Source organism: Monodelphis domestica, chromosome 4 (assembly GCF_027887165.1).
Source record: "Monodelphis domestica isolate mMonDom1 chromosome 4, mMonDom1.pri, whole genome shotgun sequence".
Lineage (NCBI taxonomy): Eukaryota > Metazoa > Chordata > Mammalia > Didelphimorphia > Didelphidae > Monodelphis > Monodelphis domestica.
The window spans coordinates 278539343-278557041 of NC_077230.1; the positions used below are offsets into that span (position 1 = coordinate 278539343).

Here is a 17699-nt window from a genome sequence, read left to right on the forward strand (position 1 = left end):
AGACTTGTACAAAAATATTCATAGCTGCGCTCTTTGTGGTGGCCCAAAACTGGAAAATGAGGGGATGCCCATCAATTGGGGAATGGCTGAACAAACTGTGGTATATGTTGGTGATGGAGTACTATTGTGCTAAAAGGAATAATAAAGTGGAGAAGTTCCATGGAGACTGGAACAACCTCCAGGAAGTGATGCAGAGCGAGAGGAGCAGAACCAGGAGAACATTGTACACAGAGACAAACACACTGTGGTATCATCGAATGTAATGGACTTCTCCATTAGTGGTGGTGTAATGTCCCTGAACAACTTGCAGGGACCCAGGAGAAAAAAACACCATTCATAAGCAAAGGATAAACTATGGGAGTGGAAACACCGAGAAAAAGCAACTGCCTGAGTACAGAGGTTGAGGGGACATGACAGAGGATAGACTCTAAATGAACACTCTAATGCAAATACTATCAACAAAGCAATGGGTTCAAATCAAGAAAACATCTAATGCCCAGTGGACTTACGCGTCGGCTATGGGGGGTGGGGGGGGGGGAGGAAAAGAAAATGATCTATGTCTTTAACGAATAATGCTTGGAAATGACCAAATAAAATATATTTAAAAAAAATAATAATAACTCATGAAATCTTTGGAATGCTAATTAAGCTCTCTAACCCTCAATTTCTTCACCCTTAAATGAAATATTAATACTGACAATGTTTATATCATAGGGTTGTTGTCAGAATCAACTGCAATAATGAATATAAAGGTTTCAATAGAGTATAATCTCCTCCATTTTGGTCTTTGTATCCCCAGATCCTAACATAGTGATCTACACATAATAATTGTTCAATATCTGCTTATTCAATTGAATTCAAGAGATGATTTTCAATTGGAGGGAGGAGAAAGTTATATCAGGAAAGGCGATATCTTTAAAGAAGTATCATTTGAGTCTTTAAGAAAGAGAACTATATTAACATTTTCTTTTAACTCAGATGTGAAGGAAAAACCTTCTAGGAACAATAGGCTATCCAGCTTGCCTGGTGGATTGGAGATAAATTGATGAGATCATTAAATGCCAACATAAAGAATATATATTGTGTTCTAGAAACAATTGGGAGCCATTGAAAGTTCACAATTTCAAGGTGATATTGGCATAGTTTGGAAAATTACTTTGGCACTTTGAAAGATACTTTAGAGAGAGGAAAGACTACAGATAAAGAGAGTCAATAAGAGGCTACTGAATTAGCCTAGTTGCCTGAATGAGGACTCTATGAGTGAATGGAAGAGGATGGATGTGAAAGATATTGCAATAGATTGGAGAGGGTTTGGCCACTGATTGGGGCATAAAGGATAGAAAAGAATATTAAAATCTCCAAGCTGAGTGGAGCCATCCAAAGAAGTAGGGAAATGGAAAAGAGGGGCCAATTTTAAGAAAGGATGATGGGACTCACTTTTGGACTTCTAGAGTTTGGAGTGCTGAAAAAGGTATACAGATGGAAATGTGCATCAGGCAATTGGAAATGCAGGACCAGAATTCAGATGTTGGAGAATTTGGATGTAGTGGTGATCAAGTGCTGGATATATACATTTTGGAAGGCTTCTTCAAGTAGATGATAACTGAAGTCATTGGGATGAATAAGAAATGTTATTCTTTCTCTCTTTTCCTCTTTTCTCTATCTCTCTTAAAGATAAGCATACTTTTTCAAAAGCCACTATTTCCTTTATAGCTGAATACATCAGATGCCATTGCCATTCTGTGCTCATTTCTTCCAAGATAGGTCACAATAAATTCAGACATTTATAAGCATGCCCAGGAAAGAAAAAAAAAAGTTCAGATATATCATTTAACTATTGTTCAGCTGTTTCTGTTGTGTTTGACTCTTCATGACCCTTTTTGGAGTTTTCTTGGCAGAAATATTGGATGGTCTACCATTTATTTCTCTAGCTCATTTACAGATGATGAATTGAAGCAAACAGGGTTAAGCAACTTGCCTAACATCACGCAGCTATGAAGTGTCTGAGGCTATATTTGAACTCATTAAGATGAGTCTGCATGACTCCATGCCTGGCCCACTATGCCATCTACCCATCCACTGCTTTATGTAGCCCTATTAATTAACTGTAGTCAGTCAATGACAAACCAAATAAATAATTCCAGATAGGTGATTATTCTCCTTAGAAAAATTTAAAAAAATACCTCTCATTGAATTAAGTTCTTCTGATAGAGGCAGGGTATTTTAATGTGTTCTTTGCTTGGATGGGATGATTGTTGTACAATGGATGGGATTTATACTGTGATTGTCCCATATGTAACATCTGACACCTTTGAGTTTGGGTAGAAAAAAATTCAATATATTTATAAGCACCCTGGATAGTTCCATCACTTAGTCTATGCCTTCCTCCTGAATCAAGGAAATATGGATCATCCCATGATTCCGTAGATGATAGAATCCTAAAACCAGAATGTATAATTTCAAAAAAATCAACTCCAATTGTTTCATGTTACAGAAAAAAAAAATTATTTCACAGAGTTAAGTGACTTGCCCATGGTCACTGAGTAAGTTCTTCATTCTGAGTCATATGTCTATTTTCTGCTATACTTCCTTACTTCCAGATTAGAATCTCACTTTTTTCCCTTACTTGTTAATTATTAGCACCAGAGTTAAAGTTATATTCTCATTCTCTCCCCCCCTTTGTCTCTTTGTCTCTGTATCTATCTCTATTTCTCTGTAACTCTCTCTGACTCTATCTTTTTATCTCTCTCTCTCTCTCTCTCTCTCTCTCCTTCTTTCCTATAGTATGGACCATTATTACAGATGGGATTCAGGCTCTTTGGTAAGGTATTAGAGTCATGTAGAAGTTTATTTTTCATTCATGCACTTTCCCATATTTCTGGGAATGTTTGGGGTGCTAAAAAGGCTAAAAGCCAAGTAGTTCTTCTGGTATGCCCACAAATGTGGGGCCTGGAGAAAGAGTTACATTCCCCCAGTGATATAATTTGAAAGGCACATAAATATGGTAAATTCAAAGTGATATTAACATAATAATAACCTTATTGCACCCTTATTTCCTGCACATTTCCATAAAGAAGCTCATTTTGCACTAATTATGTTTTTTTTTTCAATTGAAAAGCTGTCTTTGGCATAGTGTATAGATTGGGGGCTCTTAAAAATCACTGTAAATGATATTTTTCCAACAATCCATTCTTTCCTCTCTGCATTACCGCTCTATTGACCGTTTTCCTTTTCAATCAGATTCTATTCATGTTTATGCATTGGATTCTAGTCACTGCTGACTTCAATGCTGTAAGAATCTGTGAATTCAACAACATGGGTGTTCCCTCTACCAACATGGACCACAATTCACTATGTATAAGTAGAAGGTCTTCACAGGTTATTATAGACAAAAAACAAACAAACAAACAAAAGGTCAGGTGACTGACCTTTTGGTGATAAACCTCTCTGTTTTTACCTATTTTAGTTCTGAAATGGCAGACTCCCTATGATACTTTTTTTTTTGTATGGATTATCTTTCCAGGAAAGTGAAACCTGAAAGAGCTTGCACTAGTTTAACATTTAAGAACCCTGGATGATTTCTTCAACTGAAATATCAACAAAGGACTTCACTGGCAACTATTCTGCTAACCTGAAAAGGCAATGAGATGCAATATTCTATAGAGAAAAGGTCCTAGCTTTGGCAACAGAAAGCTTGAGTTTAAGATCCAGATCTGACATTTACTAGCTTTGTGAGCATGGATTATTCACTCAAATTCCCAAATTGAATTTCTCATCTATAAAATGGGGATAATAGTAAGCACACCTCCTGTTTCACAGGAATGTTGTGAATAAAAGTTTTTGTAAATTTTAAAGTCTTATGTGAATGGGTGTTATATATTTCTACTAAACTTTTCCCAGTATTTTTTTATTTTCTTTAATTCAAGATCTGAATTTCATACTCATTCCATTTTTGTCATTCTTTTATTTTTTAATAGTGTTTTTGCCTATGTGCCTGTCCAATTGTGTTTTGATTAGCAGTGTATTTGGATTTTCTAGACCCTGTTTACTCCTGTTTTCACCATTCTTTTCAGTCCATGGAATATTTCTTGCCCACATTACCTTTGAGCAATTGGAATAAAGACACATTGCCTTGCTAGCTGAATGACATCAGATGTCATTGCCATGCTGTGCTTGATTATCTTCTTACCTTCTGAGTACTCAGATTCTCTACAAAATGATGTATCAAATTATAGGATAAATCATGCTTTTGTCCCATGGATTGTTATTATGCAGGTGCACGATAACTGAGATTTCTTCTTGCTCCCAGGGGAAAGATTCCTGGCATGGTTGATTTTTGGTCTCCTTTGCCACAATCCTATTTGCATGCACTAATCCAGAGCCTAAATCCATTTGACTTTTGTCTACCTAACTCAAAAAATTTTCATCATGGCCAACTAGAATTTATTTAGGTTTACTGTGTATAAAGTAGACATTCTTGACTCGGATTATTTTTCAAGTGAAGAGGGGTAGACAGCAGCAAACATTTAATTTTATTTGTATAGGGAACCCTAGGCAAGGAAATTCCTTGTGAGGAAACTCCCTCTATCAAGGATGAGGAAATTCCCTTCACCAATATGTTGCTACTTGATGTGCAATATATAATCTTAGAGCTCTCCCTAGGACATTGAGAAGTTGTGTCTTGCCTAGCATCACCCAGCCTTTATGTATCAGAGGCAGAACACAAATTGAAGTATTATTGTCCCTGATGCCAGCTTTCTATCCATAATGCCACACTGCCTCTATTGGGAGTAGAGAGTTGAATAAGACAAATTCCCTGGCCTCAAGAAGTTTATAATATAGAAGACAGACAGTGTAATGTATAGAGAGATAACAAATACAACTTAGTCAAAGATCTTGGTTCTTTTTCCATCGACTTGTCAAATAACCTTGTCTCTTTACCTCATTTTTCTCATGTCTAAAATGAGAATAAAGAGAAAGCATGGCACAGTGGATAGAGAGGTAGCCTTAAATTCAGTAAGACCTGGTCAAGTCCTGCCTTAACACATACTGGTTGTAACTTTCTATGAGTTGTTTAACCTTTCAGTGGCTTCAAGTCTTAAAACCCATAACATTTGCCAGTCTGCATTTTTAAAGAAAAGTTGTTTATTAATAGTAGTTCTTACTTAGGTGAAATTATTAAGATTCAACAAAAACAAATGAAATTGAAAAACAAAAAGATAAGTGCTACAGGGATACAGAGAATAGAAATACCAGAGAGAGCAAGGTTGGTCAGGGAACACTTCACAAAGAAAACTTCAGAGATAATTTAGTTTTTGAAAGAAAACTAGGACTTTGATAAGTAGAGGTGAACTGTGAGGACATTTCAGGGAAAGGGGACTGGGTGAACTAACATGTTAATGTCCATGACACTTTCTGGCATCTATCAATCAACAGGTTAATTAATAATAATAATAATAATAATAATAAATTAAATTAAAATTAAATTAAATTAAATTAAAATAAATTAATAATAAAGTGTTAATAATAATAATAATAATCAGTATGTGCCAGGCACTGAGCTTACAAAAACAAAATTGAAAATCTGTCTTCAAGTAGCTTAAATTCAATGGGGGAAAACACCAAGGAGATCAAGATGGCTGGAGCCACAGACCCTGGATAGAAGATGAAGAGTCTATGACCCTGGACAATTTATGTAAGCCCCATTGCCTAGCCCTTGCCTCTATGCTTTCCTTAGAACTAATATGTAGTATTAATTCTAAAACAGAAGGGAGGGTACCATTAGCCTTGCAACTAAGTTATGTATTCCAATAGTTTCACTCCTAAATAATATGGCAATAGCCATATCTTGTATAACAATAACAACAGTAATAAGCAGAAGCATCAGTTTATGTAGTACTTTTTGGGCTCCCTGAAAACATGAGCAATATCCATTAGTCAGTCTTACCTCTCCCCAACAGAACAGTCAAAGTTGGAGGGGATCCTGTAAAAAGCACCGATTAGTCTACTAAGAGATTTAGATTTTAATACTAATTCTGCTCCTAAAAAGCTTTGTGCCTTTAAGCAAACCATTCTAACCCTACTGGGTTTCAAAGTGCAAATGTAATTAATATTTTTGACCAGTGTTGCTGAACTAAGTCCATGTACAGGAAAAACAGTTTTGAAAAGCATAAAAATTGCAGCCTTAATTTAATAATACCATTACCAGTCTGCTGAAACATCAACACTAAATTCAGTTCAACACACATTTAGGGTTTTTTTTTCAATTTTTAAAAACTACATACTTATGTAAAAATTGAATTTATATCTCTAATAATAAAAATATTATATTTTATAAGGTTTATTAATGATCATTAGAAATCAAGAAATAAAGAGGATACAAAATAAAAACCACATACCCATGGGTGATTAGCCCATTTAAAATTCTTGCTCTTAGCTTACCACCATACTTGCTGCATCATGCAAGAAGAGAGCTCGTGGGAGGTGTTACTTCCAGTTAAATACCAAAAACATGATCTCGTCAATATGGAGAAGCAGGAGATATTATAGGGAATTCTGGGAAATATCAAGGACTTCTGGGGAATGAAGTCTAGGGTTCAAAATCTCCATTTATAAACTTAATAGCTACAACTACCACCAAAAAACATTTAACTAAGTACATAAAAATATATACAAATCCACAAACTCCACATTGTTTATAATTTGTTTAAAATATGTAAATTATTTGTGTTTGGTAAGATAAACATTCTCTGCTTTTATTTTCCTTTGGACTTGTTTTCTTGGAAACTTTTTCTCTCTTGACTTTGTTTCTGATTAAATATAATCATAGCATGTATTCTTATTATTTTCTTTACTTCTATTTTTTAAACCATCATATATTCCCTTATTTTCTTTATATTTCCTATGTTTGTCATTTCTAACACAATACAATCCATTACATTCAAATATCACAATCTATTCAGTCATTTCTCCCATTCATTGCACTTATGTTACTTCTAGTTATTTTGTTATTACAAAGTTTCCCCTAAATATTTTCACACATAAATAGGTTTTTACTCTATCAATAATCCACTTAGGGTTTAATCCTAATAGTATTTGAACTGTTATTTCTTGTTGCTTGTAGTACTTTCTCCTTAACCTGAGGGCTACTGAATTTAGCAATAAGTATGCCTGGGCATTTTCATCTTTGGGTCTCTTTAAGGCATTGATCAGTAGATTCTTTCAATTTCTATTTTGCCTTCTGGTTCTATAATTTCTGAGTAATTTTCCTTAATGATTTCTTGGAATGTGTTGTCTAAATTATTTTTTTATTGTAGCTTTCCAGGACTCCAACTATCCTTATTTTGTCTTTCCTTGGTTTATTTTCTAGGTCAGTTGTTTTTTGTGATAAAATGTTTCATTTTCTCTTATTATCTAAATTTCCTTTAACCTCTCTCATTTGTGCTTTTAGGTCTTTTTTAAGCTCCACCAAAAACTCTTTTTGAGCTTATGGCCATTTATTTTATATCCTTGCTGTTTTTCAAGTAGATATTTTTACTTCATTATCCTCTGAGTTTGAGTTGAGGTATTCTCTGTCTCCATGATACTATCAAAAGGAGTTCTTTCTCTTTTGGTTGCTCATTTTTATTTCCTTATTTATTTAATTTAAATTTAATTTTAAAATTAATTTTATTATATTATTATATAGTATTAATATAGTATTTATATTATAATTTAATTTGATTAATTTAAAATTTAATTTTAAAAGCAGTCAAAAAACTCGTTAAATTATTGACTTTTAACTGAACTCCCAGAGTTCCTATTGTGCTGGGGTATGTTACCTCAAGTTTCAGGATTTTCTTATTTCTTTTTACCTGAGTCCTACTTCATTATTCTAGTTTTATCAACTAAGGTCTGATGTAAACTCAGTCCTGCTCAAGTTCCAATCCATGATTGGCATGAGGTGTTCTGACCAGAGCCTGCCATGAGTTCTTCCACTGCTACTTCAAACATCTGGTCTGTCTCCCCCTGTGGCAACAACCAGGGACCCCACTTAACTAGGAATCATAGTCCCTCAGAAACCACCTTCACTAATGTGTACTCCTTCATCACTCTTCCTCTCCTACTGCTGCAGCCTGGAACAGAACAGATGTATAGTTCATATTCTTTGAGCCTCCAATGTCCCTCATTCACTAGCAGGAAGACCCAAGGTCCTACCCCCTGGGCTCAGTGGCCATATACTCTGTTACAATTAAATTAAAAACTCCAGGTTCTTATTTTCCATAGAGTTTATTAATAATCACTTGAAATAAAAAAAGTATATAAGTAGAGATTTGAAGTCTATTTTTCTACCCTGTCTGACCAGGTGTTGATCCTCCCACATGATTCTCCCTCAGCCTCTTACACCATCATCCAGGGAAGTAGAGAGTGCTGATGCCCCTGTATCACACTCTTATTCTCCCTGACCACATGTCACACAACACAGACACACAAATGGGAAGCAGGAGGTAGTTGAATAACCCCAGAAGAAGAAGGGAGGGAATTCCCTTTACACAATCCCCCCTGTGATTCTCGTTGTGATAAGGGAGATGAGCATGATAGAATCTTCCCAACTGAGGATTTGGGGGAGATTTATACATAGAGTCCACTTCTTCAGTCCTTAGCTATGGGCCAAGCAGAGGTCTCCAGAGCCAAAGCCATTGGAGACACAGCAGCCCCAGGGTCCAACAAATAAGATGAAGTTTCAAATACTGCCCCCAAAAGCTACCTTGTTGATTCTGTTCTATTTGCTCTGTTCCTTACCCTAGAGCTCCAAGTAAGATGCTCCAAAATATCAAATAATATACTATGTGCTAGGGACACACAGGCAAAAACAAAATTATACATAGCCTCAAGAAGCTGATATGCTTCTATTCTACTGAGAGGTAGAGGTATGAGGGACAAAACATTTAAATATATGAATATACATAATTATCTATCTATATGTATATTAAAATAGAGAGATAGGGAAATAGATGGATGGATAGATGAATGAGAGAAAGAGAAGGGGGAAGGATTTGGAGAGGAAGAGAAAGGATAAATAAAAAATACTTTGAGAATAGAGGAAGCACTAACAGCCTGTGGAATACAGAAAGGCTTCCTGTTAAAGAAGCACTCAAGTCAGTCCTGGAATCAGGAAGAATTGAGTTCAAACCAGCCTCAGATATTTACTAACTGCATGACTCCTGACAAGTCAATTAACCCTATTTGCCTAAGTTTTCTCATGTAAAATGAGCTTAAGTAGAAAATGGCAAATCACTCCAAGATCATGATGAGTGGGAAATGACTAAAATTACTGAACAAAGCTGCTTTAAGAAAAGCATAAATTTCAGAAGTAAAGAGGAAGTAGTCCTATTTCTCTTATTTAATTCTACAGCCTTCTTTTTGCTGGTTGTCTTCAAGTTCTCCTATATAACTTGAGAGTTTTTCATCCTGTCTCTCTCATTAAAATGAGAGCATTTGTCTTTTCTTTGTATCCCTAGTGTTTAACATGGTGCCTATCATAGAGTAGGGACTTAATAAATGTTTACTGATTGATTGACTTCCTAACAAGGTCTACTGAGCTGACATTAAATTGATCCTAGCCATTACCCATAAACCTTACACTAATATTTAACTTTGGCATGTACTTGAACTGATCTCAACTGGAAATCTAGATATATGTCATGAATAGATACCATGGGGAAAAGTTTGACATTTTTTGGAGAATAGCCAAAGTGGTCTGTGGCCACATGACCAGAGTTATACACATTTCCAAAGACCCACAAATTCACTCCTCTCCAAAGAATGGGGCAAAAATAAGTCAAAGGCTTTGACTGTACCTAATAGCCCAGTTTTTAATATTAGTCATTTAAAATAAATCCCTGATGAGAAAGTACTTTTGAATCAATTTTGTGTCACTTATTACCTCTGAACATAGAAATGAAATAGGAAATTGATTTTTTCAATAATTCAATACATAAAATATCTAAGTTCTTACTAACTTGATACTCTTAAAGTCTGAAGTTTCCAAATAACCATGTTAGTTTTCTACTTCAGTTTGTACTCTGAGTTCATTTTTTTAAGAGAAATAGTATGATACAGCAAAAACAAAAACACTAGACTTGGAGTGGATATTCAGGCTCCAGTCTTGCCTCTATACTTTACTTGTCAAATGACCTTAGACAAGTCACAGCTTTCCTGGATCTCCATTTCCTTTTCTATATCATAGGAATAATACATACATTGCCTACCTCATGTGGATCTTGTGAGAAAAGTATATTATAAATTGACAAATGCCAAAGAAATGCAAGTTACTAGTCATTATTCCTTATATACATTCCTGATCTGATACCTCATCTTGGTGTAGGATAACCTTGGGTTGAAGAAACATTACGCCAATAGCTCATAACTTGGGACAGATCCTACCAAGCTGAAAAGGCTTTTGGATCAGATCCAGTGAAAAATAGAATATTTTAGTGGATAAAGGGCTGACCCCAGAGTCAGGGCAACTTGTGTTGACAAAGACTGTCTGTGTGAACCTGAGCAAGACACTTAATTTCTGAATATCCCCAGACAACTCTAAGTTACAAAGCCAGGGCTGCTCTACATTAGGAAAGGGAATTCCCCACCTAGAACTCCCTTAACCAAGGAAATCATGGATCAGGACAAACAAAAGAGCCAGTAACCAAGTGTTTGCTGCCTTAGAACCAGCTGAGGTAGCTGTGTTTGAAAAGACTTGTCACAAGAAAGTTGGCTAACAGGTAATAAGTGCTGGCTATGGCAATTCCTGAAACTATCTCATAAGGCATGGAAAGAGATATTGGTGGAGAAAACACTCACACTGATGAAATCACACGTTTTCTGAAGCATGAAAGTGCTATTTCTTATTACATATACTTGTTGTCATTGTTAAGTCACTTTTCAGTTATGTCAGGTGCTTTATGATCCTGTTTTGGGGTTTTCTTGGCAAAGATACTGGAATGGTTTGACATTTTCTTTTCCAACTCATTTCATACATAGGGAAACAGAGGCAAATAGGATTAGGTGACTTGCCCAGGGTCATCACACAGCTAAGTGTCTGAGGTCAGATTTAAACTCAGGCAGAGGAGCCTTCCTGACTCCAAGCTTAGTCCTCTACACCACCTAATTATAAACAGGCGATAAAATAAAATACTTTAAACCTCAGAGATGATCTTGAAAATGTCTGTGTGTCCATTACAACATCCAGCTAAATGATTTAATGGAATATGGCCATATTCCTTTAAAAGAATATCCCTCAAAAGGTGCCTCTTTCTATAAATGGCTACCATTTGTCAGAACTTCTTAAAATACTTGCAAATGTACATTTCTCATAAGGACTATACTATGTTAGCAAGTCAGTGTTATACCTATGTATTTTCTTTATTTTTAAAGTCACAGATGTCAAAGAGAAAAGCTACAGGTAGAAAGCCAAAGGCACAGGACTTTAGAATACAGAAGGCCAAGGACTGTGCAATTCAGACATAAAGATTTCTGGCTCTTGTTATGCACTTCTAACGTCAATAAATGTGACTGTGGGCAGATTCAGCCCTGAAATACTCAGAGACAGGCACAAGTTCAGATACAGAAAAGAAATTAGGGTTTTGAAGGGATAACAGTAATTTGTCTAGAGAGAGAAAGAGGAGAGAGAGAGAGAAGGAGAGAGAGAGAGACAGAGAGAGAGAGACAGAGACAGAGAGACAGAGAGACAGAGAGAGAGAGACAGAGAGAGAGAGACAGAGAGAGAGAGACAAAGAGAGAGAGAGAGACAGAGAGAGAGAGACAAAGAGAGAGGCAACAATTAGGAGCAAAGAAAAAGTGAGAACAGATTCCAAGGGAAGCCTTACCCTGAGGTGTATCAGTCACACACTTAAAAATCTTCAACAATAAATCCTGCTTTAACACTTGCTAACTCCAAGCTGGATGTGATTTTCAATTCTCCCCCTAATTTATCTCAGGTGCCAATCTTGTCAGACCCCCCCTCACCCCCTCCTTGCATGTAAACTGTAAACTTAGGACACGGTTCTCTGTGTTGGTCATCACCAGACTGGCCTTTTTGAAAGTATGTTTAAAATGCTAAGAAGTTATGAAAGGAAATAAGTGCATTGTAATTTAAGTTCATATAATAGTAAAAGCCAACTAGGAGGCATTTTGGATGGAACACAGGATTTGGAGTCAGGAGTCTCTCAGTTCACATTCTGCCTCATATATTCACTATCTGTGGGCCCCTGAATAAATTACTCTGTTAGATTCAGTTTCCTCATATATAAAATAAAATTAATAATGACATTCATCTCAAAAGGTTATTGTGAGAAGTGAATGAAATACTCTGTAAAATATTTAAGGCTTACAAGTTTTCAAGCACTATTTAACTTGCTGGCTATTTTTATAATCAGCAACACTAGATTTGGAGTCAAAAGACCTGGGTTCTATTTTAGGTCTTGCTCTTTGACCTTAGGTAAGTAAGTCATTTACCTTACCTAGGCCTGAGAATTCTCATCTATGAAATGAAGCAATTGAACTAAATGACTTCTAAGTCACCTGTTAGCCCTAATTTTCTATCCCTCTCCTTTTCCAATACTCCAGAGATCTCCGATTTCTGTCAACATGGGAACTCTCTTTTTTGAGTCATACCATATGACTTATATGGTTTAAGCTTCTAGAGAGTAAAGATTTCATTTTTTTTCTTCCAATCTCCACTGTCTAAGAGAGTTCCTAGCCCTGGAGTACAATGGGTATTTAGTAAATGGCTGTTTGCAGATTAATCATTTTCAAGATTGGCCCCATTCAAAAAGAGTGACTCCTGTGTAAGTCTCTTTGTCAGAGACTCCAATTTCTTCACAGTCTGTATTTCAGAAGCTTAGTTGAACCTCCCAGAGCTTCTATTCCCCTGGTACAACCTTTGAAACCATAGAATTGCTTCTGTGCTATGATAAAGTATTGGAGAACTTTAGTCTGGCACATAGTAGGCACTTAATAAATATTTATTGAGTTATTCAAAAAATGATTCTATTCTCTTTTCTGAAATGATATTCATCTAACATTGGTAGACAGCTTCTCGGCTCCCAGTCGCCTCCCAGAGAGGAAAGAGGTCAGAAAGGGCCTCGGAATCTTCAGTTCAAATGGAAGAAGCCAAAGGATCAGAAAAACCAGGCCAGAGTCTACGAGGAGGAGGGCGCATCTGTCTTTTTGTCTTCCAGCTACTTTACCCAACCTGGTTTAGGGAACTGTGGGGATGGAACATAGTTTGAAAAGTTTATTTTTGCTTCTTGCTGAGATCTGTAGGACTGAAATTTAGCCTTGTTTTCTTATCCCCCTGCTGTCTGTTTGTTTGCTCAGAGTTGAGTGTTCAGAGATGTTTCAACTTTGAAAAAAATACAAATAATCTGTGCAGTAGAGCTTCGCATCTGGACATTTTTTTATAAAGTTAATTTTTAAAAGGCAACATATTTCTGAAACTCCAAAGCATGTGTTGTTAATAACCCAATTGGTATTTTATTAATGTTTGCAATTCTGCCTTATTAAAATGAAATGAAATCCTTATTGGAGATGTTTGCTATATTAGGCACTCACTATGGTTATAGTCAAAGAGATAAGGGATACAAAGGAATGGAGGTAATCCAAGGGCCATGTGTTTCACTGAAGGTAATAATCCCTTCCTTGAAGGTCTCAGCCTAGAGGTAATATTGAAATTGTGTGCATGGTCTCACCAAGCAATTAACCTTAAAAATATCTCTTATGTATTAATACCAGTTAATAAAATTTGCCTGTTAAGTGAATAAAATAGTTTTCATTGGAATCAGAATTTTGGAGCTGAAAGGGACCTCAAAGATCATCTAAGTTTGTCTCTTCATTTTATATATAAGAAAAAATGGAGTTATTTAACTAGTTATCTAGTTATCTAGAGACATTAACTAACCTTTTAAAAGTACATTTGTCAATAAGCATTTAATAAGTACCTCCTAATTCTCAGGCACTGTGCTAGGCTTTGTGTATATAACAACAACAACAAAGTCCTCGTCTGCAAGGAGCTTATATTCTATTGGCCATATGGTGAATTAGTGGCGTAATCATAACAGGAAGCAAGATTTCTTGATCCCACAGCCCATTGCTCTTTTTCACTAAACATATTTCACGTGTGTGTGTGTGTGTGTGTGTGTGTGTGTGTGTGCGTGTGTGTGTGCATGTGTGTGTGTGTGACATCAAAGATGGGGATGTTCTGACAAAGATGAAAATCCCTGGTGACTTTATAGATAATCTTAAAAAGTTGTTGCTTCTGAAAGTTTCATCACCCAACAGCCAAATTAGTCCTAAGCCTCTCCAAACTTAGTTCAGCTGGTCATCAGGACACATATATGATATCAATCTATCCTCAGAAACACTGGAAGCCTTTTTGACTTAGTAGAATCCACAAGAGGCTGCTCTCTGCCGCCATAACTTTCTTCCATCTTCAAGATTGGCTGTATCCAAAAAGAATGACCCCCCGGGAAAGCCTCTTTGACAGAGGCTCTAATTTTATCACAACCTATACTCAGAAGCTTCTCAGCTTGGCTGAACCTCCCAGATCTTCTACTTCCTGAGTACAAGTTTTGAGACCATAAGAGTTCCTTTATACCGTCAGAAGCACAATGAGACCTCAAGATAGGATGTGGATGCATGGACAGTAATGATCTTAGGTTTGCTAAGGTAATAATAATAATAATAATTATATATATATATATAATAAGATAAATTATTATCTATATCTATTAAAGATATAAGAAGCACTATTAACTATCTGCCATCACAGACCTTGCTGTAACAACCAATGCAAGGTCAACAGATTCTTTAAGCTAAGGTTTTATACTAATACATTGGAGTCACCAAGACTCTTAAGTAAATGATGTATGATCATGCCATCATTCAACCATGTACATGTGGAGTTGCATGGTTAAACCTTCAGATGAACAGAGTATAGGAGCTCAGGTAAGAGACACTAAACTGAGCTTGTTGGAGTTCTCCACATGTGCCTATGGTCCATTTAGTGAGGACATGCTTTATGTATGCAATGAGTATTTTTCTATACCATGACAAAAAGAAACCATATTGCTTTGCTTAGAAACTATTTTTCTGAAATGCTTTCCAAGTACAAGAAGGCCCCAGAGATTGGCTCCAAACACTTTTCTTGTGTTTGAAACCAATTCTTGTACAAGCTTCATTGGCACTTAAGATGCAGCATATAATGAGTGGCAAGAGAGCAGAGTTTGGAGTCAGAAGATCTGAGTCTCAAATATGGCATTGATGTTTAATAGCTGTGTGATTCTAAGCAAGTCACTGTACCTTTCTCACCATCACCAAAATGGAGCTAATAATACTTGCAATATCTGTTGGCCCAGATTGTTGTGATCAAAGCACCTCAAAGTACTATAGAAATCAGAAGCAGCATCTTTGGACAGATTCTGTAAAGAAGAAGTAGCCACCGATTATTCTTTTGGATATTTGAGATACTAGATTCAACTTGGGGTACTACACTTTAAGAGAGATATTGCCTTAAGACACATAATCCCCTCCTTGTCTTGTTTTGATTTCCACACATCCCAGCAGTTGTTTCATCCCGGATCGTTCCTCAGTGACTGGGACCTCCTTGTTCTAGATAGAATATCCAACAATTATAGCAATTTTCTCAACCTAGGCTATCCCTCCATAAGACAACAACCACTTCTCCTATTGGTGAATTCCTCCTAGGACCCTGATTTTGTGGAGAGGCCCAGGACACCTTTCCCTTCTTTTCTAGCCCTATGTCTGACTTCTGAGCTTTAAAAACCTAAGGTGGGAATATTCATTTCCATTTTCTCCCAATCTTTAACTTTTCAGCTCCCTTTAATTTGTTGTCTTTTTCCATTATAATGTAAGCTCCTTGAGGGCAGGAATGATTTTTGTTTTTATTGTACTTGTATTCCTAGTACTTAGATGCCTGGATCATAGTAAGTGCTTCATTTACCCCAGTTTCCCTTCCATAACTCAACTGAAATGAGGTAGGTGCTGAGAATACCATATCACATTAAAAGCTGAAGGAAGTGGAGATGTTTAATTTGAAAAAGAAAAGATTTAAGAGGGACTTTATCAATCTATTAAAATGTTCAAAGGGCCATCAAATGGCATTGGGATTAAATATATTTTCTATATCTCAAAAAGGGGAAACTAAGGAAAGAAAGCATAAGGCAATGGAAAGAACCTTGGGTTGAGAGTCACAAGAGCTAATGCAAATCTCTTTCATTCACCTTCTGTGACCCAAGGGAAGTGGCTTTCCTTTTCTAAATGAAGGAGTTAAATTAGGATCTCTGAAGTCCATTTCACATTCTGGGAACTCCTCAATCTACAATCTCATTTTCATCCAACCTCTTCTGGAGTCTCAAAGAGCATCTATTAAAAAGAGATAGATTTCTGCTTATTAATTAATTAATTAAAAGGAGATCAATTTCTGCATTTTCTAATGATTATAACTGTCCCTAAATGGAAAGGCTGCTTTATTTGGTACTGAACTCTCTCTCACTATAAGGAATCAAGCAGTCAGTCAGTGAATCGACTGGAATTTATTATAGGTTTACTATGGGCCAGGTAGCTTGCTAACTTTTGTATTCCAGGAGAAGCTGAATAACCAGTCAGGAATTCCTGAATGGGACAGACTAGATAGTCAATTTCCAAATTCTTTTGATCATGCATAGACCTTTCAGTAAAAATAATTTGAGCACATATCCCCAAGATGTGGAATTTATTTACTTATACATTTTATTAATGTAACGCTATAATGATAATTACAAACATTGTAAAATTTATTAAAAACTAGACATTTTAAAAGTCGAGACAAAGATTAAATAATACTTCATCCTAGTATTAGCAAGTCCTCACTAGAGTTTTAAGGGCCAAAGGTGATCTGCTTGGCAGGAGGTAGAGTCCAGATTTTCTCAATGGAACTTAAAGAGCTGCTGGAGATACAGATTAGTCTGGGTATGTGTGTTGGCACTGACACATGTAGCCATTTTTGTGACACTTGGAACATGGCATTGTGTGTGGGCTAGAGCCCCACCCAGTCTTCTGCCAGCTCAGGTCCCACACCTCCTTGCTCCTCCCCAGACGGCTGGCTAGGGGCAGGGCTCGAGAGGTTACTGCTGCCCACATGCTCCTTCTGTGTGCTCCTCCTCCCTGGCCTGGCCAGAAGGGGAGGGCTGCTCCACATTCTGGCCATGGGGGGGGGGGGCAAGTGACAGGCAGCATGCCAAGCAGCTGGGGGATATGGGACTCCTGTGGGAGCAGGGAGGAGGAGCAGAAGACTGGGTGGGGCTCTAGCCCACATGCAATGGAGGAGTGCCCAGAACCAATTACCAGACACTTTTAGCACCCTGAAATATATAGCAATGGCTTTACTCACAATTTTTACCTCTATGTACTTTTGTGAGACCTTATTCTCAGCATTAAATAATATCAAAACCAACAAAAGAAACAGACTGACAGATGAAGTTAGTAGTGCTTGTTTGGGCTTGAAGTGTACAAAATACCAACTTCAATCGAAGATTTAGCCAATGAAATTCAGCAACAAAAAAATCACTACTAGGCAGGTTAGTTAAAGAGTCCTCCCTCCCCCTCACTTATCTTAGTTTAGGGCACCCCACACAAGTTAAATAATATCAAGACAACAAAAGAAA

General features: G+C 36.6%; 1 protein-coding gene across 1 annotated transcript in view; it reads right to left on the reverse strand.

The window, feature by feature from the left end:
* The window catches only part of LOC130458978 (uncharacterized), a 137039-nt gene extending 119806 nt beyond the window's left edge, over positions 1 to 17233 (reverse strand). Inside the window, 1 exon segment of the mRNA XM_056826126.1 lies at positions 17084 to 17233. Coding sequence (XP_056682104.1) covers positions 17084 to 17233 — 150 coding nt within the window.
* Between the last annotated feature and the right edge of the window lie 466 nt (positions 17234 to 17699).